This window comes from Lichenostomus cassidix, unplaced genomic scaffold (genome assembly GCF_008360975.1).
Source record: "Lichenostomus cassidix isolate B80296 unplaced genomic scaffold, HeHo_3.0 HiC_scaffold_35, whole genome shotgun sequence".
Classification (NCBI taxonomy): Eukaryota; Metazoa; Chordata; class Aves; order Passeriformes; family Meliphagidae; genus Lichenostomus; species Lichenostomus cassidix.
The window spans coordinates 1,468,312-1,493,326 of record NW_028147256.1 but is presented as its reverse complement, the minus strand read 5'-3'; the positions used below and the strand labels follow the sequence as shown (position 1 = coordinate 1,493,326).

General features: G+C 55.0%; 3 protein-coding genes and 1 long non-coding RNA gene across 6 annotated transcripts in view; 2 read left to right on the top strand and 2 right to left on the bottom strand.

Annotated features, from left to right (window-relative positions):
- Positions 1 to 776, bottom strand: part of RYR1 (ryanodine receptor 1) — a 63,793-nt gene extending 63,017 nt beyond the window's left edge. For all 3 annotated transcript variants that reach the window (XM_085044088.1, XM_085044090.1, XM_085044089.1), the window contains exon 1: positions 422 to 776. In XM_085044088.1, coding sequence (XP_084900214.1) covers positions 422 to 466 — 45 coding nt within the window. In that variant the 5' untranslated portion in view covers positions 467 to 776. The remainder of the gene's footprint in view (positions 1 to 421) is intronic.
- Positions 1 to 25,015, top strand: part of LOC146424030 (uncharacterized) — a 99,344-nt gene that overhangs the window by 56,742 nt on the left and 17,587 nt on the right. The window lies entirely within an intron of this gene.
- On the top strand, positions 2,641 to 8,636 carry LOC146424033 (uncharacterized). The gene is made up of 5 exons (XM_085044096.1): positions 2,641 to 3,184; positions 4,977 to 5,064; positions 5,163 to 5,274; positions 5,601 to 5,758; positions 6,845 to 8,636. Exons 2-5 carry the CDS (start codon positions 5,059 to 5,061, stop codon positions 8,381 to 8,383), a joined length of 1,815 nt encoding a protein of 604 aa, XP_084900222.1. The 5' UTR covers positions 2,641 to 3,184; positions 4,977 to 5,058; the 3' UTR covers positions 8,384 to 8,636.
- On the bottom strand, positions 9,161 to 24,543 carry PLD3 (phospholipase D family member 3). The gene is made up of 11 exons (XM_085043997.1): positions 24,514 to 24,543; positions 21,386 to 21,424; positions 19,996 to 20,219; positions 19,420 to 19,479; positions 16,867 to 17,047; positions 14,553 to 14,673; positions 13,026 to 13,153; positions 11,311 to 11,511; positions 10,476 to 10,781; positions 9,496 to 9,595; positions 9,161 to 9,418 (listed from the first exon to the last, which is right to left on the bottom strand). Exons 1-11 carry the CDS (start codon positions 24,526 to 24,528, stop codon positions 9,228 to 9,230), a joined length of 1,566 nt encoding a protein of 521 aa, XP_084900123.1. The 5' UTR covers positions 24,529 to 24,543; the 3' UTR covers positions 9,161 to 9,227.

Sequence of the window (25,015 nt, the reverse complement as noted above, 5' to 3'; positions counted from 1 at the left end):
CCAATTCCCTCCGTTTCCCTCCAGTTCCCCCAATTTATCTCTCAGCTTTTCCCTCAGTATCCCCCCAGCCCCTCCAGTATCCCCTCCCAGTTCTCCCAGTTTCCCCTCCCAATATCCCCAGTATTCCCCCCCACATAATCTCCCGATTTTCCCACTTCCACCTCCCCAGTTCTCCCAGTTTCCCCTCCCAGTATCCCCAGTATTACCCCCGCAATTTCTCCCCCATTATCTCCCGATTTTCCCACTTCCACCTCCCCAGTTCTCCCAGTTTCTCCCCCCAGTTTCTCCCCTCAGTCCCTCCCCGAGCCCCCCAACCCCTCTCCCAGCCCCTCCGAGCCCCCCTCAGCTCACCCCATTTCCCTCCCAGTGCTCCCCAGTCCCTCCCAGTCGCTCCCAGTTGCCCTCCGGTCGCCACACTCACCGTGCGCAGGAACTGCACATCGTCCTCGCCTTCCCCCTCAGCCATCGCCGCAGCCTCGGGACCCCCGGATGGGGTCTGGGGGGTCCCGGGTGGGTTTTGGGGGGTCCCGGATGGGGTCTGGGGGGTCCTGGGTGGGTTTTGGGGGTCCCGGGTGGGGTATTTGGGGTCCCGGGTGGGTTTTGGGGGTCCCGACCGGCGGTCAGAGGGTCCCGGGTGGGTTTTGGGGGTCCCGGGAGGTGGTCAGCGGTGCCGGGAGGTGGTCAGCGGTCCCAGGCGGCCTCTGGGGGTCCCGTTCCCCCCCCCCCGTCGGGTGCTCCCCCCGCGGGTGTCACCGATCGTGTCCCCCCCGTGTCGCGACGGCTCCCGGTGACACCTGCAGCCCCTCCCCCCCGGTGACGTGAGGGGGAGGCTCCGGGGGGGGGGCGGGAAACTGAGGCACGGAGCCCCCCAGTGTCATTTGGAAGGGAAACTGAGGCACGGAGCCCCCCACTGTGACCTCGAGAGGGAAACTGAGGCACGGAGCCCCCCAGTGTCATTTGGAAGGGAAACTGAGGCACGGAGCCCCCCACTGTGACCTCGAGAGGGAAACTGAGGCACGGAGCCCCCCCAGTGTCATTTGGAAGGGAAACTGAGGCACGGAGCCCCCCAGTGTCATCTGCAGGGGGAAACTGAGGCACGGAGCCCCCCAGTGTCACCTGCAGGGGGAAACTGAGGCACGGAGCCCCCCAGTGTCATCTGCAGGGGGAAACTGAGGCACGGAGCCCCCCAGTGTCACTTGAGGGGGGGAAACTGAGGCACGGAGCCCCCCCGGTGTGACCTGGAGAGGGAAACTGAGGCACGGAGCCCCCCCAGTGTGACCTGGGAGGGGAAACTGAGGCACGGAGCCCCCCAATGTCACCTGGAGGGGGAAACTGAGGCACGGAGTCCCCCAACGTCACCTAGAGGGTCCTGGAGAGGGAAACTGAGGCACGGAGCCCCCCCAGTGTCACCTGAGGGGAGAAACTGAGGCACGGAGCCCCGCCTTGTACATGGTGTGGGAAACTGAGGCACGGAGCTCCCCAGTGTCACCCGGAGGATCCGGAGGGGAGGGAAACTGAGGCACAGAATTCCCCAATGTCACCTGGAGGGGAAACTGAGGCACGGAGCCCCCCCCAGTGTCACTCGGAGGGGGAAACTGAGGCACGGAGCCCCCCAATGTCGCCTGGAGGGGGAAACTGAGGCACGGACACCCAGTCATGTCACCTGGAGGGTCCTGGAGAGGGAAACTGAGGCACGGACCTTTCCACCCGACCGCTGGGATTCCCTGCAGTGTCGGAAGGTGCAGCCTCTGGCCGTTTAAGTGGAGAAATTCCCACAGCCCAGCGCGATTTTTCCATTTTTCGAGGAGGGATTTTAGGGGCGATCCCACCTATTTTTTGAGAAATCTCAGACTCACCGTGAGGATCCGGGTGATGAGATCGCAGTGCAGCAATCCCGCAGTTCTCCTCAGGCTCTCCCGGCGCAAACGGAGCTTCTTGTCAAAAACTCCAAACCCCTCAGAGCACCCCAAACCCCTCCGTGTCCCCCTGAACCCCTCAGGATCCCCCGAGACCCCTTGGTGACCCCAAAACCCCTCAGGCAACCCGGTGTCCTCCTTTTCCCCTCACGTTTCCCGCTCTTTTCTCCCCTCACGTTTCCTGCCTTTTTCCCCTCACATTTCTTTCCCTTTTCCCCTCACATTTCCTCCTCTTTTCCCCATCATATTTCCCCTTCTTTTCCCCTCACGTTTCCCGCCTTTTTTCCCCTCATATTTCTCCCCCTTTTCTCCTAATATTTCCTGCCTTTCCCCCTCACATTTCCCACCCTTTTCCCCTCACGTTTCCTGCTCTTTTCTCCTAATATTTCCTGCCTTTTCCCCTCACATTTCCCACTCCTTTTCCCCTCATATTTCCCCCCCTTTTCCCTTCACGTTTCCTTCCCTTTTCCCCCTAATATTTCCTGCCTTTTCCCCTCACGTTTCCAGCTCCTTTTCCCCTCACGTTTCCCACTCTTTTCTCCCCTCACGTTTCCCGCCTTTTCCCCCTCATATTTCTCCCCCTTTCCTCCTAATATTTCCTGCCTTTTCCCCTCACATTTCCCACCGTTTTCCCTCACATTTCCCCCCCTTTTCCTCTCACATTTCCCACTCTTTTCCCCTCACGTTTCCTGCTCTTTTCTCCCCTCACGTTTCCAGCTCTTTTTCCCCTCATATTTCTCCCCCTTTTCTCCTAATATTTCCTGCCTTTTCCCCTCACATTTCCTTCCTTTTCCCCTCACGTTTCCCGCTCTTTTCTCCCCTCACGTTTCCCGCTCTTTTTTCCCCTCAGGTTTCCCGCCCTTTTCCCCTCACATTTCCTGCTCTTTTCCCCTCATATTTTCTGCCTTTCCCCCTAATATTTCCTGCCATTTCCCCCCTTTTCCCCCTCACATTTCCTTCCCTTTCCCCCTCACGTTTCCTTCCCTTTCCCCACCTCGGTATGGAATGGAATGGAATAATTCCATTATTAAAATAACGGAATAAGGAGGTTCCCGCTCTACTTACAGCCCTAAAAATACATAAAGAGGGTCTTCCCCCAACCCTAAAATTGGTGAAAAAATGGAGAATTTCCCTCTCAATTTAACACCTCAGAATGCTTTGCTCCCTCACATTTCCTGCCATTCTTCCTCAATTTTCTCGCAGTTTTGCCTCCTCCGTTCTGCTTCCTGATATTTCCGAAACCATTTAATTCTGTTTGGAATTATCCGGTACGTTTATTTGTATTTACATCCCACATATTCTTGTATTTACATTCTGTGTTGGGAGGGAGTCTCATAGCTCCCCTGTGGGGAGTGATGAAGGTTTTCAGGGTATTTTGGGGAGATGTGGGGGAGTTTTGGGGGATCCCAGGGGTGGTTTAGGGGATCCCATGGGTGATTTAGGGGATCCCAGGGGTGTTTTAAGGGATCCCAGGGGTATTTTGGGGGATCCCAGGGGTGGTTTAGGGGATTCCAGGTATAGTTTGGGGGATCCCAGGGGTGATTTAGGGGATCCCAGGGGTGTTATGGGGATCCCAGGGGTGCTATAAGGATCCCAGGGATGTTCTGGGGGATCCCAGGGGTGGTTTAGGGGATCCCAGGGGTGTTTAGGGGATCCCAGGGGTGTTATGGGGATCCCAGGGGTGGTTTAGGGGATTCCAGGGGTGTTTGGGGGATCCCAGGGGTGTTATGAGGAACCCAGGGGTGTTATAGGGGATCCCAGGGGTGGTTTAGAGGATCCCAGGGGTGGTTTAGGGGTCCCCAGGGGTGGTTTAGAGGATCCCAGGGGTGGTTATGGGGATCCCAGGGGTGGTTTAGGGGATCCCATGGGTAGTTTAGGGGATCCCAGGGGTGGTTATGGGGATCTCAGGGGTGGTTTAGGGGATCCCAGGAATGTTTTGAGGAATCCCGGGGTGTTATAGGGGATCCCAGGGCTGTTATAAGGATCCATGGGATGTTCTGGGGGTCCCAGGGGTGGTTTAGAGAATCCCAGAGGTGTTTTAGGGGATCTCGGGTGTGTTATGGGGATCCCAGGAGTGTTATAGGGGAACCCAGCGGTGTTTTAGGGCGATCCACGGGAAGTTAAAGGGACTCCCAGGGCTGTTCTGGGGGTCCCAGGGCTGTTCTGGGGGTCCCAGGGGTGTTCTGGGGGTCCCAGGGGTGTTCTGGGGGTCCCAGGGGTGTTTTAGGGGATCCCAAGCCCGTTCTGGGGAGTCCCAGCGATCCCCCAAACCCCATACCCCCTCTCCCCCCTGCCCTGCCCCTCACCCCGGCCCGGCCCGGCTCCGTCCCACGGGATTTTGTGCTGAGTCCCCCAGATTCCCGGAATTCCCCGGGAGCGGCGGGCGGGGGGTGCAGCACAAGGACCCCCCTTGTCCCGCGGGTGCGTGGGGGGGAAATCCCAAAAGGGGGGGCTCCGTGCTCGGGATCTGCTCCCAGAGCCGCGGCGGAGCGGGAAGGTGCCGCAGGGGGATTTGGGGTGCGGGCTGGGGGAAACGGGGAGCCCACCGTGCCCAGGGTGGGGTGGATGGGGCTGTGATGGGATTTGGGGGGCTGTGGTGGGATTTGGGGGTGCTGTGATGGGATTTGGGGGGCTCTGATGGGATTTGGGGAGGCTGCAGTGGGGTTTGAGGGGGCTGTGACGGGGATTTGGGGGCTGCAATGGGGATTTGGGGTGCTGCAATGTGGTTTGAGGGCTGTGATGGGGTTTGGGGGGCTGCAATGGGATTTGGGGAGGCTGCAGTGGGGTTTGAGGGGGCTGTGATGGGATTTGAGGGGCTGCAGTGGGGTTTGAGGGGCTGTGATGGGGTTTGGGGGGCTGTGGTGGGATTTGGGGGCTGCAATAGGTGATTTGGGGGCTGCAATGGGTGATTTGGGGGCTGCAATGGGGGATTTGGGGGCTGCAATAGGATTTGAGGTGCTGTGATGGGATTTGGGGGCTGCAATAGGGGATTTGGGGGCTGCAATAGGTGATTTGGGGGCTGCAATGGGGGATTTGGGGGTCTCTGCGCCCCTTTTCCAGGACCCGGAGCCACCGACTCCCCCCCGCCACTGCTCGTTCCCCCCAGACCCTCGAGATCCCCCCGGAACAGGGACCCCTGGCCATGGAGGTGAGGAGGGGGACACGGGGCCCTAGAGGGGTCACTGGGGGAGCTCGGGGGGACACGCGGGGACATCCCCAATGTCTGTGCGCCCCCTCCCCACGCAGGAGCTGGTGGAGCTGGGCCCGGGCTCCGAGGTGGGGAGGGGGCTCTCCCTGGCCCGCGACAGCCACGGACTCTACGTGGCCGAAGCCCCCAAATCCCTGCGGCTGCGCCAAGGTGGGGACACTGGGGGCACTGGGGGGACACTGGGGGACTGGGGGGACACTGGAAGGACTGGGACGACATTGGGGATGACACCGGGGGTGGCACTGGGGCTGTTACTACGGGGGGACACTGGGGAGGCACTGAAACCGAGCGGGTGGCACTGGGGGGACACTGGAGGTGACATCTGGGATGATACGGGGGGTGTGACACTCAGGGGGGTGACATTTGAAGCTACACCAGTGGGGATACTTGGGGAGATATTTGGGGTGTGACAGCCGGGGTGGCACCGGGGGTGGCGCCGGAGGTGACAGGCGCCCCGGGGCTGTGTGTCCCCGCAGGTGACCGCGTCCTGGGCGCGAGGGTCTCCTTCGAGGGGGTCTCCCCCGAGGCCGTGGGGCGGCTGCTGGAGGGGGCTGGCAACTGCCGCGTGTCGCTCTACCTGCGGCGCCGCAGCCCCGCGACCCCCGAGGGACAGCGGGACGGCGTGGCCAGGCTGGTGCGGACACGGGGGGGACACGGGGGACCTAGGGGTGGGGGGCGTCCCGGTGGATCGGGGGTCGCTACGGACTGGGGGTGGTCCCTGTGGCTGCGGGATGGGATGTGGAGGGTGTTTCGGGATCCCTATGGGTGCAGAATGGGATGCGGAGGGTCGTTTCGGGGTCTCCGTGGGTGCGGGATGGGATGTGGAGGGTGTTTCGGGATCCCTATGGGTGCAGAATGGGATGCGGAGGGTCATTTCGGGGTCCCTGTGGCTGCAGGATGGGATGTGGGTCGTTTTGGGGTCTCTGTGGATGCGGGATGGGATGTGGGTCGTTTTGGGGTCGCTATGGGTGCACAATGGGATGTGGAGGGTTGTTTTGGGGTCCCTATGGGTGCAGGATGGGATGTGGAGGGTCGTTTCGGGGTCGCTGTGGGTGCAGGATGGGATGCAGAGGGTCGTTTCGGGGTCCCCATGGGTGCAGGATGGGATGCAGAGGGTCGTTTCGGGGTCCCTGTGGCTGCGGGATGGGATGTGGGTCGTTTCGGGGTCCCTATGGGTGCGGGATGGGATGCGGAGGGTCGTTTCGGGGTCCCTGTGGATGGGATGTGGGTCGTTTCGGGGTCCCTGTGGGTGCGGGATGGGATGCAGAGGGTCGTTTCGGGGTCTCCGTGGGTGCAGGATGGGATGTGGGTCGTTTCGGGGTCCCTATGGGTGCAGGATGGGATGCAGAGGGTGGTTTCGGGGTCCCTGTGGGTGCGGGATGGGATGTGGGTCGTTTCGGGGTCCCCATGGGTGCGGGATGGGATGTGGGTCGTTTCGGGGTCCCCATGGGTGCAGGATGGGATGTGGAGGGTCGTTTCGGGGTCCCTGTGGGCGCAGAATGGGATGCAGAGGGTGGTTTCGGGGTCCCTGTGGCTGCAGGATGGGATGTGGAGGGTCGTTTCGGGGTCCCTGTGTGCGCAGAATGGGATGCAGAGGGTGGTTTCGGGGTCCCCATGGCTGCAGGATGGGATGTGAAGGATGTCGCTATGGATGAGGGAGGGGCTCTGGAGGGTCGGGGGTCTCCCTCCCCGCGCTTCCCGCATCCCCTCTTCCCCGCAGACCATCCCGATCCCGACTCCCTCCAAGAAGCCCCCCGCCGCTCCCGCCGCGCCGCCCGCCGCCCCGGTGTCGGTGGAACTGGCCCTTCCCAAGCTGCCCAAGCTGCCCAAATCCGCCGTCCCGTCCCCCCCGGAGCCCCCTCGACCACCGCGGCCCCGCCTCACCGTGCGGGAAGCCGCCGCCGCCCGGACCCCGCTACCGGAGCCCCCCGAGCCGCCGGAGCTGCCCCGAGCCCCCGGCGAGCCCTCCGGGCCGCGCATCCCGGCCGTGGAGGTGGCGGTGCCCAAGGGGCTGAGCGCCCCCCAGATCCGCCCGGGAAAGGGGGTCTCCGTAACGACCCCCGACGCCGGAGGGGATGAGGAGGGGGCCAGGGGGGCTTTCCCGGCTCTCCACATCCCCTCCGTGGCCATCGACGTGCCCCGAGCGGCCGTGGAGCTGGTGCCGGAGCTCGGCGCGCCCAGCGCGGAGCACCCCCGGGGCAGCCCGGACGGGGGGTCGCGCTTTGCCGAGGGGCTGCGGAAGCTCAGCCGCGAGCTGGAGCCGCCGGCGGTGGAGATCGCCCCCAAGCCCCCCAAATTCCGCCTGCCGCGCCTCGGGTGGGCTCTGGCCAAGCTCCGCGAGGGCGGCGGGACGCCCCCGGCGTCGCCCCCCGGCATCGCCATTCCCGAGGTGGAGCTCGACCTGCGCGCGGTGGGAGACGCCGGCGCCAAGCTGAAGGTCCCCAAAGTGTCCCTGGCGCGGTTCGGCGACATCGAGGAGGGTCCCCGCTTCGGCATCGGCGGCTCTCCGGGGTCCCCCCGGCTCCGCGTCCCGCGCTTCGGCATCGGAGGCGCGGCGCTGCCCAAATTCGGGGGGTCCAGCCCCGACCTCCGCCCCGGCGGGGTCCCCAAAGCGCCCCCGAAGCGCGGGGGCAGCGCCGAGAGCCTGATCCTGGGCTGGGGGGCTCCGGAGCCCCCCGGGACCCTCCGGCTGAAGCCAAAACCGCGGGGGGCTTCGGCTCCACCGAGGGTCTCCCGGATCGCCATCCCCGCGGTGGGGTTCTCCCTGCGGGAACAAGGTCCGGAGCGCGCCGAGGGTCGCAGGGCTGCGGAGCCGCCGGCGCTGAAGGTTCCGGTGCTGGAGCTGGCGCCGCCGGGCTTGGAGCACACCTCGGAGCCCCCCGGGCGCCGCTTTGGGGTCAAACTCCCCAAATTCGGGGCCGGCTCCTCCTCCGGGAGCGGCTCGGGATCGTCCGGGAGGGTGAGGATGGGCGGCTCCAAGGCCAGCGCTGAGGAAGGAGGAGCCCCCCGGGATGGGAACCCCCGGCGCCGGCGCTGGGTGCCCAGGGTGGGCTTCACCCCCGGGGGAGCCTCGCCGGAGCCCCCCAAGGTGGGGAGGATGCGCTTCCCCGACGTCGAGCTCTGCCCCGGCGACCCCCAAATCCCCGGGATGGGGGTGATCTCCTCCCGCTGCGATCCGGGGGGGCTCCGGGGCGAGGGGACCCCCAAATTCCAGCTGCCGCAGGTGGTGCTGAGCCCCCAAATCTGTGGTGAGCCGTGACCGCCCCCTGACACTGTGGGGGGCTCTGGGGACTCCCCAAACCGCTGACTGAGCTCCCCCAGACCCTCTCTAACTCCCCCCAAGCCCCCGAACCTATTCCAGATTTTTTTTTTCGGGGGGTTTTGAGGTTTTTTTTGCCTGTGTTCTGGATGTTTCTATTAACCGGGGAAGGGGTCGCGAGGGCATTTTGCTCCCCTCAGGCCCTCGTGCTTGGCTTGGCCACAATAAAGGTTAATCCCAAAAAAATCTGGAGTTTGATGGGGCTGGGGGGTCCCGGGAGGGGCTTGGGGGAGCAGGGATGGGAATAAGGGAGGAATTTTGGGGATCAGGGATGGGAATAAAGGGTCCAGGGAGGAATCTGGGGGAGCAGGGATGGGAATAAGTGATCCAGGGAGAAATTTGGGGGAGCAGGGATGGGGCTGGGGGGTCCCGGGAGGGGTTTGGGGGAGTGTGATGGGAATAAGGGAGGAGTTTGGGGGAGCAGGGATGGGAATAAAGGGTCCAGAGAGGGGTTTGGGGGAGCAGGGATGGGAATAAGGGATCCAGGGAGGAGTTTGGGGGAGCAGGGATGGGAATAAGGTGTCCTGGGAGGAGTTTGGGGGAGCAGGGATGGGAATAAGGGAGGAATTTTGGGGATCAGGGATGGGAATAATGGATCCAGAGAGGAGTTTGGGGGAGCAGGGATGGGAATAAGGGATCCAGGGAGGAATTTTGGGGGAGCAGGGATGGCAATAAAGGATCCAGGTCACGAACAACCTCAACCACGACACCACAATCTCCACAAAATCCCATTTCTCTTGGTTTTCCCCCCAAAAACTCCACCCCCCGCCGGGTCCCCTCGGCGCTACCGGGGCCCGCAGCGGCTGGCCCAGCCCTCGGTGTCGCCGATGTCCACGCTGTACTGGGAGCTCCAGTCCCTCTCGAACACCTCCTGCAGCTGCTCCCGGAACGTCCCCTCGCTGTCCCCGGGCTGGGCCACCACCAGCGCCGAGCCCGCCGTGCGCTCGAAGTAGTCCCCGGACCAGTTGGACGTCCCTGCGGGAGATTTTGGGGAGGGGAGCGGGGGGATGCACCCCGGAGCCCCCTCGCCGCGCCCCCCGGCCGGCGCTCACCCACGTAGGCTGCCTTGTCGGTCACCATGTACTTGTTGTGGTTGACGCGCGCGAAGGGAATGCGAGCCTGGGCGGCGCTGGCCGGGACCAGGAACAGGCGCTGCGGCGGGAGGGGACTGTCACCTGCTGCTGAGGGGGCTGTCACCTGCTGCTGGAGGGGCTGTCACCTGATTCTGAGGGGACTGTCACCTGCTGCTGAGGGGGCTGTCACCTGCTGCTGAGGGGGCTGTCACCTGATTCTGAGGGGCTGTCACCTGCTGCTGGAGGGGCTGTCACCTCCCAGAGGGACTGTCACCTGCTGCTGAGGGGGCTGTCACCTGCTGCTGGAGGGACTGTCACCTGCTGCTGAGGGGGCTGTCACCTCCCAGAGGGACTGTCACCTGCTGCTGAGGGGCTGTCACCTCCCAGAGGGGCTGTCACCTGCTGCTGGAGGGACTGTCACCTGATTCTGGAGGGGCTGTCACCTGCTTCTGAGGGGCTGTCACCTGCTTCTGGAGGGACTGTCACCTGCTGCTGGAGGGACTGTCACCCCCCCCAAAGGGACTGTCAACCCCCAAAGTGACCATCACCCCAAACTGACCATCACCCCAAAGTGACCATCACCCCAAAGTGACCATCACCCCCCAAAGTGACCATCACCCCCAAACTGACCATCACCCCAAAGTGACCATCACCCCAAACTGACCACCACCCCACAGTGACCATCACCCCAAAGTGACCGTCAGCCCCCAAAGTGACCATCACCCCCAAACTGACCATCACCCCCACAGTGACCATCACCCCAAACTGACCATCACCCCAAACTGACCACCACCCCAAACTGACCATCACTCCCAAAGTGACCATCACCCCAAAGTGACTGTCACCCCCCAAAGTGACCATCACCCCAAACTGACCATCACCCCAAAGTGACCATCACCCCAAACTGACCATCACCCCAAACTGACCATCACCCCAAACTGACCACCCCTGGTACCCACCACCTCCACGTGGTACCGCGTGTGGTTGTCGGCGACGGCGGCGAGCGACTTGAGGAAGGGGAACATGGTGGCTCGGCTGTGGCGCCAGCAGCCGGCCAGCAGCCGGACGGTCACCCCGCGCTCGAACACGGCCCGGCGCAGGCGGTCATCGATGGCCGGCCAGAAGCGCTCGGGCCGCGAGAACTCGGTGCTGGGCAGGTAGCTCATCACCGCCACGTCCACGAAGGACTCGGCGCCGTCGATGACCGACAGCAGGGCGTCCAGGTCCTGAGTGCGGCCGGCGGGGCAGAGGGAGGGTGGGGAGCTCTGCAGGGAGGGTTGGCGTGGGATGGACTTTGGTGTGGGCAAGCCTGGGATGGGCAGCCTGGCATGGTCAGCCTGGTACAGTCAGCCTGGCATGGTCAGCCCCAGCACGGTCACCCCTGGCATGGTCAGCCTTGGTATGGTCAGCCTGGCATGGTCAGCCTGGCACAGTCAGCCATGGCATGGTCAGCCTGGCACGGTCAGCCCTGGCATGGTCAGGCTTGGCATGGTCAGCCAGGCATGGTCAGCCTGGCATGGTCAGCCTGACACAGTCAGCTCTGGCATGGTCAGCCCTGGCATGGTCAGCCTGGTATGGTCAGCCCTGGCATTGTCAGCCCTGGCATGGTCAGCCTGGTATGGTCAGCCCTGGCATGGCCACCCCTGGCATGGTCACCCCTGGCACGGTCAGCCTGGCATAGTCAGCCTGGCATTGTCAGCCTGGCATGGCCACCCCAGCACGGCCACCCCTGGCACGGTCAGCCCAACATGGTCAGCCTGGCATGGTCAGCCTGGCACTGACCCCAACCCGTACCGAGAAGTAGACAGCGGCCGCAGTCTCGTTGAGCGCCACGTCCAGCGGCGTCTCCGCGTTGAAGGACGTGGAGTAATTGTCCGGCCACGGCGTGGGGATGGACGCCTCGGGGACGCCCAGTGCCCAGTAGGCCTCAAAGATTTTCCCCAAATCCTCGGCCAGGCAGCTGCAGTTGTAGACGGCGACGCCGAGCTCCTTCACCTGCGGCCGGCGGCACCCCGGATTCGGGGGAGAAAAACCCAAATTTGGGGCAGAAGAACCCAAATTTGGGGAAGAAGCGCGGTGAGGCCGGGTTGGTGACAATGCCGTTGGGTTGGGTGACAGCTGGTGGGTGTGGCAGCATGTGCCTTGGGTTTTGGGACAATCCCATTGGGTTTTGGGACAATCCCGTTGGGTTTTGGGATGATCCCTTGGGTTTTGGGACAATCCCGTTGGGTTTTGGGACAATCCCGTTGGGTTTTGGGACAATCCCTTGGGTTTTGGGACAATCCCGTTGGGTTTTGGGACAATCCCGTTGGGTTTTGGGACAATCCCGTTGGGTTTTGGGACAATCCCATTGGGTGTGGTGACATCTGCTGGGTGTGGCACCATGTCCCTTGGGTTTTGGGGACAATTCCTTGGGCTTTGGGACAATCCCATTGGTTTTGGGACAATCCCGTTGGGTTTGGTAACACCATCTCCCTTGGGTTTGGGGACAATCCCATTGGGTTTTGGGACAATCCTGTTGAGTTTTGGGACAATCCCATTGGGTTTGGTGACATCCATTGGGTTTGGTGATATCTCCCTTGGATTTTGGGACAATCCCGTTAGGTTTGGGACAATCCCATTGGTTTGGTGACATCTCCCTTGGGTTTTGGGACAATCCCATTGGGTTTGGTGACATCCACTGGGTCTGGCACCATCTCCCTTTTTGGGACAATCCCATTGGGTTTTGGGACAATCCCGTTGGGTTTGGTGACATCTGCTGGGTCTGCCACCATCTCCCTTGGGTTTTGGGACAATCCCTTGGGTTTCGGGACAATCCTGTTGGGTTTGGTGACATCCATTGGGTTTGGTGGCACCATCTCCCTTGGGTTTTGGTGACAATCCCATCAGGTGTGGCACCATCTCCCTTGGCTTTTGGGACAATCCCATTGGGTTTTGGGACAATCCCGTTGGATTCCACATTGTCACCATGTTGTTTGTCACCACTCATTGGATATCACATTGTCACCATGACATTTGTCACCACCCATTGGGTTCCACATTGTCACCGTGACATTTGTCACCACCCACTGGATGTCATACTGTCACCGTGACATTTGTCCCCACCCCCTGACCTCCACACCACCCCACCAGGACTGACCACCCCCTGGTCACTGCCCACCTGGGTCAAGGACCTCCATGCCCAGGTAGAGGTGGATGCCATCCATTGGATGTCACACTGTCACCATGCTGTTTGTCACCACCCATTGGATGTCACACTGTCACTGTGACATCTGTCCCCACTCCCTGACCTCCACACCACCCCACCAGGACTGACCACCCCCCTGGGTCAAGGACCTCCAGTCCATGTTGGCACTGCCCAGGTAGAGGTGGACACCGTGGGTTCCACATTGTCACCGTGACATTTGTCACCACCCATTGGATGTCACACTGTCACCATGACATTTGTCCCCACCCCCTGACCACCACACCACCCCACCAGGACTGACCACCCGCTGGTCACTGCCCACCTGGGTCAAGGACCTCCAGTCCATGTTGGCGCTGCCCAGGTAGAGGTGTTTGCCGTCCACCAGCCAGAACTTGGTGTGCAGGATGCCGCCGGTGAGCCGCGGCAGGTCCACGGAGCGCACGGCTGCACCTGCGGGGGGGGACAGGTGGGACTGACCCCCTGAGACCCCCAGAGACCCCTGAGACCCCCAGAGACCCCTGAGACCCCCAGAGACCCCTGAGACCCCCTGAGACCCCTGAGATCCCTCAAGACCCCGAAGACCCCCAGAGAAAAACCCCTGGAGATCCCCCGAGAAGACCCCTGAGACCTCTGAGATCTTCCAAGACCCCTGAGATCCCCCAAGATCCCCCTGAGGAGACCCCCTGAGACCCCCGAGACCCGCCAGAGGAGACCCTCCAAAACTCCCTGAGACCCCAGAGGAAAACCCCTGAGACCCCCAGAGGAGACCTCCCCAGATTCCCCAAGATCCCCCGAGACCCCAGAGAAAAACCTAAGACCCCCAAGACCCTCTGAGACCCTCGAGACCCCCAAGACCCTCCAAGACCCCCAAGAACCCCAAGAAGACTCCCAAAACCCCCGAGACCCCCAGAGAAAACCCAAGACCCCCAAGACCCCTGAGACCCTCAAGACCCCCCAAGACCCCCCAAGACCCTCCAAGACCCCCAAGAACCCCAAGAAGACTCCCCAAAACCCCGAGACCCCCAGAGGAAAACCCCCAAGATCCCCCAAGACCCCTGAGACCCTCAAGACCCTCCGAGACCCCTGAGAGAAGATCGCCCAAGACCCCCAAGAACCCTGAGAAGACCCCCAAGACCCCGAGACCACCAAGACCCCTGAGACCTCCTGAGACCCCCAAGATCGCCTGAGACCCCCAGAGGAGACACCCTGAGACCCTCAAGAGCCTCCGAGACCCCCCGAGAAGATCCCCCAAGACCCCCCAAGAATCCCAAGACCCCCAGAGGAAACCCTCCAAGACCTCCTGAGATCCCCCAAGACCCCCAAGGAGACCCCCAGACCCCCTGAGATCCCCAAGACCCCGAGACCCCCTGAGACCCCCGAGAAGACCCCCAAGAACCCCGAGAAGACCCCCAAGACCCCCTGAGACCCCCAGAGGAGACCCTGAAAGACCCCGAGATCTCCTGAGATCCCCGAAGACCCTCTGAGATCCCCCAAGACCCCTGAGGAGAACCTCTGGACTGACTCCTGGGACCCCGAGAGACCCCAAGAACCCTTGGACCCTCTGAGACCCCTGAGGACCTCCCGAGATCCCGTGAGACCCCTGAGACCCCCGAGACCCTCAAGAGCCCCCGAGACCCCTGAGACCCTCAGACACCCCAGACCCCTGAGACCCCGAAAAGACCCCCAAGACCCCCAAGACCCTTAGAGAAAACCCCCGAGACCTCAAGACCCTCCAAGACCCCCAAAACCCCGAGACCCCCAGAGGAAACCTCCCGAGATCCCCGAGACCCTGAGATCTCCCCCCCAAGACCCCCCAAGACCCCCAAGACCCCCCAGCCCCCTCACTGACCGCTGCGCTGCAAGGCCAGCAGATCGTCCAGCGGCGCTCTGGCGGAAGGCGCGCTGACCGCGACGCGCAGAGTGACCCCGCGCTGGGGCAGCCGCAGCAGCTCCGCCAGGATCCGCTCCCCCTGGCGGCCCCAAAGTCACCGGGAGACCCCCAAAAATGGGCCCCAAAAATTCCCCAAATTGTCCCCAAAAATTCACCAAATTGCGCCCAATTATTCCCCAAAAATTCGCCAAATTGTGCCCAAAAATTCCCCAAATTGTGCCCAAAAATTCCGCAAAAATTCCCCAAAAATTCACCAAATTGCGCCCAAAAATTCCCAAAAATTCCCCAAAAATTCGCCAAAAATTCGCCAAATTGCGCCCAGAAATTCCCAAAAAATACCCCAAAAATTCGCCAAATTGCGCCCAAAAATTCCCCAAAAATTCCCCAAAAATTCGCCAAATTGCGCCCAAAAATTCCCAAAAAATTCCGCAAAAATTCGCCAAATTGCGCCCAAAAATTCCCCAAAAATTCCCCAAATTGTGCCCAAAAATTCCCCAAATTGTGCCCAAAAATTCCCCAAAAATTCCCCAAAAATTCACCAAATTGCGCCCAAAAATTCCCAAAAATTCCCCAAAAATTCGCCAAAAATTCGCCAAATTGTCCCCAAAAATTCCCCAAAAATTCGCCCAAAATTCGCCAAAAATTCCCCAAAAATTCGCCAAATTGCGCCCAAAAATTCCCCAAAAATTTGCCAAATTGCGCCCAAAAATTCCCAAAAAATTCCCCAAAAATTCCCCAAATTGTCCTCAAAAATTCCACAAAAATTCCCAAAAATTCCCCAAAAATTCGCCAAGTTGTCCCCAAAAATTCCCCAAAAATTGTTCCCAAATTGCGCTCAAAAATTCCCCAAAAATTCCCCAAAAATTCGCCAAATTGTCCTCAAAAATTCTCCAAAATTCTCCCCAAAAATTCCCCAGAATCCTCTAAATTGTTCCCAAAAATTCCCCAAATTGTTCCCAAATTGTCCCCAAAAATTCCCCAAAACTCCCAAAATTAAATTGTCCTCAAAATTCTCAAATTCTCCCCAAAATTCCAGAATCCTCTAAATTGTTCCCAAAAATTCCCCAAATTGTTCCCAAATTGTCCCCAAAAATTCCCCAAATTGGTCCCAAAAATTCCCCAAATTTCCCCCGTTTTCCCACCGCTTTTCCTCCAGATTTCGCCTAAATTCCCCAAATTTTCCCCTAAACTCCCAAAATTTTCCCAAATTCCCCCCAAAGACCCCAAATTTTTTCCAAAATTCTCCAAATCCCCCAAAATCCCCAAATTTTCCCCAAATTCCCCCATTTTTCCCCAAAATCCCCAAATCTTTCCCAAATTCCCCCAAACCCCCCAAATTCCCAAATTTTTCCCAAAATTCCCCCAAATCCCCAAATTTTCCCTAAACTCCCCAATTTTCCCAAAATTCTCCAAATTTCCCCAATTTTCCCACCAAATTTTTCCCCAAAATCCCCAAATTTTCCCCAAACTCCCCATTTTTCCCCCAAATTTCCCGAAATTCCCAAAATTCCCCCAACCCCCAAATCCCAAATCCCCAAAATTCCCCATTTTTCCCCTAAATTTCCCAATTTTCCCCAAATCCCCCAAAATTCCCCAAATTTTCCCTAAATTCCCAATTTTTCCCAAATTCCCAAATTTTCCCTAAACTCCCATTTTCCCAAAATTCCCCAATTTTTTCCCAAAATTCCCCAAATTTTCCCCTAAACTCCCATTTTCCCAAAATTCCCCAAATTTTCCCCTAAACTCCCAATTCTCCCCCAATTTTTCCCCAATTCTTCCCCAAATTTTCCCCAAACTCCCCCATTTTTCCCCAATAATTCCCCCGAAACTCCCAAAATTCCCCCAAATTCCCCCAAATCCCCCAAATCCCCAAAATTCCCATTTTCCCCTAAATTCCCCATTTTTCCCCAATTTTTCCCCAAAATTCCCCAAATTTTCCCTAAACTCCCAATTCTTCCCCAAATTTTCCCCTAAACTCCCAATTCTTCCCCAAATTTTCCCCTAAACTCCCAATTCTTCCCCAATTTTTCCCCTAACTCCCCCATTTTTTCCCCATTTTTTCCCCAATTTTTCCCCCAAAATCCCCAATTTTTCCCCTAAACTCCCAATTCTTCCCCAATTTTTCCCCTATCTCCCCCATTTTTTCCCCAATTTTTCCCCCAAACTCCTCCCAAAATCCCCCCAAATCCCCGAATTTTTCCCCAATTTTTCCCCCAAAATCCCCAATTTTCCCAAATTTTCCCCAAAAACCCAGGGAAATCTCCCACCCCACCTGGTCAGCGCTGGGCTCCCGTGTTCCCGTGTCCTGGTTGGTGAGTGTCCAGTAGAAGGAGGCAATGTCCACCCTGCGGCCAGCCGAGCTCAGCAGCTGCAGCCACGCCCCGAAGGTGGATGGTTTGGGGACAGGAGAGCCAAAGGACATCCCCTGGGGGATGCTCTCCACCAGAACGATCCTGGGGAAAAAAATCCCAAATTTTTTGGGGAAAAATCGTGAATTTTGGGGAAAATTGTGAAGTTTTGGGGGAAAAATGCCGAATTTTGGGGGAAAAATCGCGATTTTTTTTTTGAAAAATAGATGTATTTCGAATATTCTAACTCTCTTTAACCAATCTAAGACAAGGAGTTAGATTTTAAATACACACATTTTGAATTCCCAATTTTTTTTTCCCCAAAATTCATGTTTTTTCTGCAAAATTCCCAATTTTTTTCCCCCAAATTCCCAGTTTTTTCCCCAAAACTCCCGTTTTTTCCCATCAAAATCACCATTTCTTTCCCCAAATCCCAGAATTCCCATCCTCCTCCTCCTCCTCCTCCAAATTGTTCCCAAAAATTCCCAAAATCCCCCAAATTGTTCCCAAAAATTCCCAGAAGAGCCAAAGGACATCCCCTGGGGGATGCTCTCCACCAGCACGATCCTGGGGAAAAAAATCCCAAATTTTTTGGGGGAAAATCCTGAATTTTTTGGGGGAAATCGCGAAGTTTTGGGGGAAAAATCCTGAATTTTGGGGGAAAAAATCCCGATTTTTTTTTTTGAAAAATATATGTATTTTGAATATTCTAATTCTCCTTAACTGATCCGCAACAAAGGATTAGATTTTAAATACATACATTTTGAATTCCCAACTTTTTTCCCCAAAATTCCCGATTTTTTTCCCCCAAATTCCCAGTTTTTTCCCCAAAATTCCCAGTTTTTTCCCATCAAAATCACCATTTCTTTCCCCAAATCCCAGAATTCCCATCCTCCTCCTCCTCCTCCTCCAAATTGTTCCCAAAAATCCCCAAAATTCCCCAAAAATTCCCAGCTGCAGCCACGCCCCGAAGGTGGATGGTTTGGGGACAGGAGAGCCAAAGGACATCCCCTGGGGGATGCTCTCCACCAGAACGATCCTGGGGAAAAAATCCCAAATTTTTTGGGGGAAAAATCGTGAATTTTGGGGAAAATCGTGAAGTTTTGGGGGAAAAATTCCGACTTTTGGGCGAAAAACCCCGAATTTTTTTTTGAAAAATATATGTATTTTGAATATTCTAATTCTCCTTAACCGATCCACGACAAAGGGTTAGATTTTAAATACATACATTTTGAATTCCCAACTTTTTTCCCCAAAATTCCCAATTTTTTTCCCCCAAATTCCCAGTTTTTTCCCCAAAATTCCCATTTTTTTCCTATCAAAATCACCATTTCTTTCCCCAAATCCCAGAATTTCCAACAGGAAAAAAAACCATTCCCATCCTCCTCCTCCTCCTCCTCCTCCAAGTTGTTCCCAAAAATTCCCCAAAATTCCCCAAATTGTTCCCAAAAATTCCCAGAAGAGCCAAGGGACATCCCCTGGGGATGCTCTCCACCAGAACGATCCTGGGGAAAAAAATCCCAAATTTTTTGGGGGAAAAATCGTGAATTTTGGGAAAAAATCCTGAATTTTGGGGGAAAAATCGTGAATTTTGGGGGAAAAATTCCGAATTTTGGGGGAAAAATCCTGAATTTTGGGGGAAAAATCCCGAATTTTGGGGGAAAAATCCTGAATTTTGGGGGAAAAATCGTGCATTTTGGGGAAAAATCCTGAATTGGGGAAAATCCTAAATTTTGGAAATCCAAATTGGAAGAAACTGAATTTCGGGAAAATTCCGAATTTGGGGAAAAACTCTATTTTGGGGGAAAAAATCCCCAAGTTTGGGGGGAAAATCGTGAATTTTGGGGGGAAAATCCCAAATTTTGGGGAAAATTCAATTTTGGGGAAAAATCCCGAATTTGGGGGGAAAATCCTGAATTTTGGGGGAAAATCCCAAAATTTGGGGGAAAAATCCTGAATTTTGGGGGAAGAATTCCAAATTTTGGGGGAAAATCCCGAATTTTTTTGAGAAATCTCGAATTTTTGGGAAAAAATCCCAAATTTTTTTTTTAAAAATCCCAAATCTTTTTTTTGAAAAATCCCTAATTTTGGGGGAAATCGCAATTTTTTTGGGGAATCCCAAATTTCTTGAAATCCCGAATTTTTGGGAAAAATCCCAAATTTTTTTTTTAAATTCCCAAATTTTTTTTGAAAAATCCCAAAATTTGCAGGAAATCCCAAATTTTTTGGGAAATCCTGAATTATTTTTTGAAAAATCCCCAATTTTTTTTTTTTTAAAAATCCCTAATTTTTTTTTTTTTAATCCCAAATTTTGCGGGAAATCCTGAATTTTTTGGGGAAATCCTGAATTATTTTTTGAAAAATCCCCAATTTTCTTTTTTGAAAAATCCCAAATTTTTTTTTTTTTTTAAAACCCAAATTTTGGGGGAAATCCCGAATTTTTGGGGGTGTCACCTTTGTCCCCAAAGCCGTTCTACCTGCAGGTGTCCCCGCAGGAGGTGGCAGTGCCATCAGTGTCCCCACAGGTGTCCCCAAACCTGTCCTACCTGCAGGTGTCCCCACAGGTGTCCCCACAGGAGGTGGCAGTGTCACTGCTGTCCCCACAGGTGTCCCCACAGGTGTCCCCCCAGGTGTCCCCATAGGTGTCACAGGTGTCCCCACAGGAGGTGGCAGTGTCACCAGTGTCCCCACAGGTGTCCCCACAGGTGTCCCCACAGGAGGTGGCAGTGCCACCAGTGTCCCCACAGGTGTCCCCACAGGTGTCCCCACAGGTGTCCCCACAGGTGTCACAGGTGTCCCTGGTGTCCCCACGGGAGGTGGCAGTGTCCCCCCAGGTGTCCCCACAGGAGGTGGCAGTGTCACAGATGTCCCCACAGGTGTCCCAGGTGTCCCCACAGGTGTCCCCAAACCTGTCCTACCCACAGGTGTCCCCACAGGAGGTGCCACCAGTGCCAGCAGTGTCCCCACAGGTGTCCCCACGGGAGGTGGCAGTGTCATCAGTGTCCCCACAGGTGTCCCCCCAGGTGTCACAGGTGTCCCCAAACCCGTCCTACCTGCAGGTGTCCCCACAGGAGGTGCCAGCAGTGTCCCCCCAGGTGTCCCCACGGGAGGTGCCAGCAGTGTCCCCCCAGGTGTCCCCACGGCAGGTGGCAGTGTCACCAGTGTCACCAGTGTCCCCCCAGGTGTCACAGGTGAGCCGCAGGTGGAGGAGGAGGAGGAAGGTGAGGAGGAAGAAGATCACCGAGAGGATGGTGAAGAGTGCAGTGCGGCCAGGGAGCTGAGGAGAGAAATTTGGGGGGAATTTTGGGGGGAATTTGGGGTTTTTGGGGGTTTTTGGGGGTTTGGGTATTTTGGGGGTTTTTTGTTGTTGGTTTTGGGGTTTTGGGTTTTTTTATTTGGGGGTTTTGTTGGGGGTTTTTTTGGGTTTTTTGGGATTTTTTGGGTTTTTGTTTTGGTTTTTTGGGTTTTTGTTTTGGTGGGGTTTTGGTTTTTTGGGGTTTTTTTGTTTTGGGGTTTTTGGGGTTTTGGGAATTTTTTGGGTTTTTTTGGGTTTTGTGGGGGTTTTTGGGGGTTTTGGGGTTTTTGTGGGAATTTTGTGGGGTTTTTTGGGGTTAATGGGGTTTTTTGGGTTTTGTGGAATTTTGTGGAGAATTTTGTGGGTTTTTGGGGTTAACGCGGAGTTTTGGGGGGTTTTTGGGTTGGTTTTGGGTTTTTGGGGGGTTTTTTGGGGTTTTTTGGGGTTTTTTTGGGTTTTTGGGGTTAATGCGGGGTTAATGTGGTTTTTGTGGGTTTTTTGGGTTTTTTGGGGGTTTTGTGGGAAATTTTGTGGGGTTTTTTGGGGTTTTATGGGGTTTTTTGGGGTTAATATGGTTTTTTTTGGGGGTTTGTGGGTTTTTTGGGGGTTTTGTGGGTTTTTTTGGGGTTTTGTGGGGTAAATGTGGGATTTTGTGGGGGTTTTGTGGGTTTTTTCGGGGTTTTTTTTGGGTTTTTGTGGGTTTTTTGGGAATTTTGGGGGTTTTTTTTGGGGTTAATGTGGAGTTTTGTGGGGGTTTTTGAGTTGTTTTTGGGTTTTTGTGGGGTTTTTTGGGTTTTTTTGGGGTTTTTTGGGGTTAATGTGGTTTTTGTGGGTTTTTTGGGGGGTTTTGTGGGGAATTTTGTGGGGTTTTTGGGGGTTAATGTGGGTTTTTTGGGGTTAATGTGGGGGTTTTGGGTTTTTTTTAGGTTTTGTCGGGGTTTTGTGGGTTTTTTGGGGGGTTTTGGGGTTTTTTTTTTGGGTTTTGTGGGGTTTTTGGGGTGTCCAGATGTGGGTTTTTGGGATCCCCAGCAGCCCCAGATGTGGAATTTTGGGATGTGGATTTTTGGGATGTGAATTTTGGGATTTTGGGATCTCCAGATGTGGATTTTGGGATCTCCAGATGTGGATTTTGGGATCTCCAGCCCTACCTGCTCGGTGGCTCCGCCCAGCTTCATCCCTGCCCGAGGCTGCAACAGGAAAATCCGGATTTGTCCCACAGGAGTTTGGGGTGCAGGGCAGGGAAAAACCCCAAAAACCCCAAAATCCCAAATTCCCCAAATCCTAAAACCCCAAAATCCCAAATTCCCAAAATCCCGAATTCCCAAAAGCCCAAATTCCCCAATCCCCGAATCCCAAAACCCCAAATTCCCAAAATCCCCAAATTCCCAAATACCAAAATCCCAAAACCCCAAACTCCCAAATAATTCCCAAATTCCCAAAACTTCCCAAAATCCCAAACCAAAATTCCCAAATATTCCCAAAACCCAAATTCCCAAATCCAAATCCCAAACCCAAACCCAAATTCCCAAATTCCCAAAACTTCCCAAAATCCCAAAAAATTCCCCAAACCCAAAATAATTCCCAAACTCCCAAAAACTTCCCAAACTCCCAAATAATTCCCAAAATCCCAAAAACTTCCCAAAGTCCAAAACAATTCCCAAAACCCCAAAATCCCCAAATCCCCAAATTCCCAAATAATTCCCAAAATCCCAAATAATTCCCAAAACCCCAAATTCCCCAAAAACTTCCCAAAACCCCAAAAAATTCCCAAAAAAATTCCCAAAATCCAAAACAATTCCCAAAATCCCAAAACCCCAAACTCCCAAATAATTCCCAAATTCCCAAAACTTCCCAAAATCCCCCAAAAATTCCCAAAATCCTATAAAACTTCCCAAAATCCCATAAAATTCCCAAAACCCCAAATTCCCAAACTCCCAAAAACTTCCCAAAATCCAAAACAATTCCCCAAATCCAAAACAATTCCCAAAACCCCAAAATCCCCAAATTCCCAAATAATTCCCAAAATCCCAAATAATTCCCAAAACCCCAAATTCCCCAAAAACTTCCCAAAACCCAAAAAAATTCCCAAAAAAATTCCCAAAATCCAAAACAATTCCCAAAATCCCAAAACCCCAAAACCCCAAATACTTCCCAAATTCCCAAAACTTCCCAAAATCCCCCAAAAATTCCCAAAATCCCATAAAACTTCCCAAAATCCCATAAAATTCCCAAAACCCCAAATTCCCAAATCCCCCAAAAACTTCCCAAACCCCAAAAAAATTCCCCAAATCCAAAACAATTCCCAAAATCCCAAAACCCCAAACTCCCAAATGATTCCCAAATTCCCAAAAACTTCCCAAAATCCCAAAACCCCAAAATCCCCAAAACCCCAAATCCCCAAATTCCCAAATAATTCCCAAAATCCCAAAACCCCAAAACCCCAAATCCCCCAAAAACTTCCCAAAATCCCAAAAAATACTCAAAACCCAAAAAAATTCCCCAAATTATCCAAACCAATTCCCAAAATCCCAAAACCCCAAAACCCCAAATAATCCCCAAATCCCCAAAAACTTCTCAAAATCCCATAAATTCCCCAAATCCCATAAAATTCCCAAAACCCCAAATCCCCCAAAAACTTCCCAAAATCCCAAAAAGTTCCCCAAACCCAAAAAAATTCCCCAAATTATCCAAAACAATTCCCAAAATCCCAAAACCCCAAAACCCCAAATAATCCCCAAAACCCCAAAAACTTCCCAAAACCCCAAAAACTTCCCAAAACCCCAAAAACTTCCCAAAACCCCAAAAACTTCCCAAAATCCCATAAAACTCCCAAAATCCCAAAACCCCAAATCCCAACCCTCTCGCCCCACACGCTGCCAGCTCCGGGGAGGGACAGGAAGGACGTCATCCCAAAATTTGGGGTTTGGTCACCTCGGGCTGGGCGGGGCTCGGCGGGGACAGGACAGGGTGGGGACAGTTTGGGGACAAGTTTGGGGACAGTTTGGGGTCAGTTTGGGGACAAATTTAGAGCCAGTTTGGGGTTGGGTTTGGGACACGTTTAGGGTCAGTTTGGGGACACATTTGGGGTCGTTTTGGGGACAAAATTAGAGTCAGTTTGGGGACACATTTAGAGCCAATTCGGGGACAAATTTGGAGCCACTTTGGGGATAGTTTAGGGTCGTTTTGGGGACAGTTTGGGGACAAATTTAAGGTCGTTTTGGGGACAAATTTAGAGTCACTTTGGAGACAGTTTGGGGTCAATTTAGGGTCAGTTTAGGGACAGTTTGGGGACAGTTTGGGGACAGTTTAGGGTCAGTTTGGGGACAAATTTAGAGACAATTTGGGGAAAATTTGGGGACAGTTTGGGGTCAGTTTAGGGTCAGTTTGGGGACAGTTTGGGGACAAATTTAGAGTCACTTTGGGGACAGTTTGGGGACACATTTGGGGTTGGGTTTGGGACACATTTAGGGTCGTTTTGGGACCTTTTCGGGACAAGTTTAGGGCCAAGTTGGGGACAATTTAGGGTCAGTTTGGGGACAATTTAGGGTCAGTTTGGGGACAATTTAGGGTCAGTTTAGGGCCAGTTTGGGGACAAATTTAGAGCCGTTTGGGGACAATTTTAGGGCAGTTTTAGGGCAATTTTAGGACACTTTTAGGGCAGTTTTTGGGGCAATTTTGGGGTAGTTTTGGGTAATTTTAGGGCAGTTTTGGGGCATTTTTAGGGCAATTTTAGGACACTTTTAGGGCCGTTTTTGGGGCACTTTTAGGGCAGTTTTGGGGCAGTTTTGAGGTAATTTTGGGGCAGTTTTAGGGGAATTTTGGGGGCAGTTTAGGGACAGTTTGGGGACAAATTTAGGGCCAATTTTGGGGCAGTTCTAGGGCCGTTTTTGGGGCACTTTTAGGGCAGTTTTTGGGGCAATTTGGGGACAGTTTTGGGTAATTTTGGGGCAGTCTTGGAGTTTTTTTGGGGCATTTTTGGGACAGTTTCAGGGCAGTTTTGGGGCAATTTTAGGGCAGTTTTAGGGCAGTTTTGGGTAATTTTGGGGCAATTTTTGGGCAGTTTCAGGGTAATTTTGGATAATTTTGGGTAATTTTGAGGCAATTTTGGGTAATTTCGGGGCCGTTTTGGGCCCAATCCGGCCGCACCTTTGGGGTCGCTTTTCGGGCGCTCCGCACTCGGATTTGGGGCAGTTTTGGGGTCACTTTAGGGTCATTTTGGGGCAATTTTAGGGTCATTTTAGGGTCTCTCCCCCCCCCGTTTCCCCCCCTTTGGTACCGTCCGGCTCTCCATCCGCTAGGCGGCGCCCTCCGTCGCTCCGGCCCCGCCCCTCGCTTCCAGCGCGCCCCGATGACGTCACTTCCGGCGGAGGCCCCCCTCCGGCGGCGGGATGGGGAGAGGAGAGGTGAGAGCGGGAAAGGGAATTTGGGGTTTTTTTGGGGTTTTTTGGGGTTTTTTTGGGGTTTTTTGGGGTTTTCTGTGGGGTTATGAGGGGTTGTGGGGATTTGTGGGGTTGACGTGGGGATTTGGGTTTTGGGTTGTTTCGGGGTTTGGGGTTTTGGGGGTTTTTTGGGGTTTTTTGGGTTTTGTGGGGTTATGTGGAGATTTGTGGTTTTTATGGGGTTTTTTGGGGTTTTGTGTGGGTTATGAGGGGTTTTGGGGGATTTTCTGGGGTTGACGTGGGGATTTGGGGGGTTTTTGGGGTGTTTTGGGGATTTTTTGGGGTTTTTTTTTGGGTTTTTGTGGGGCTAATGTGGAGATTTGTGGGTTTTTTGGGGGA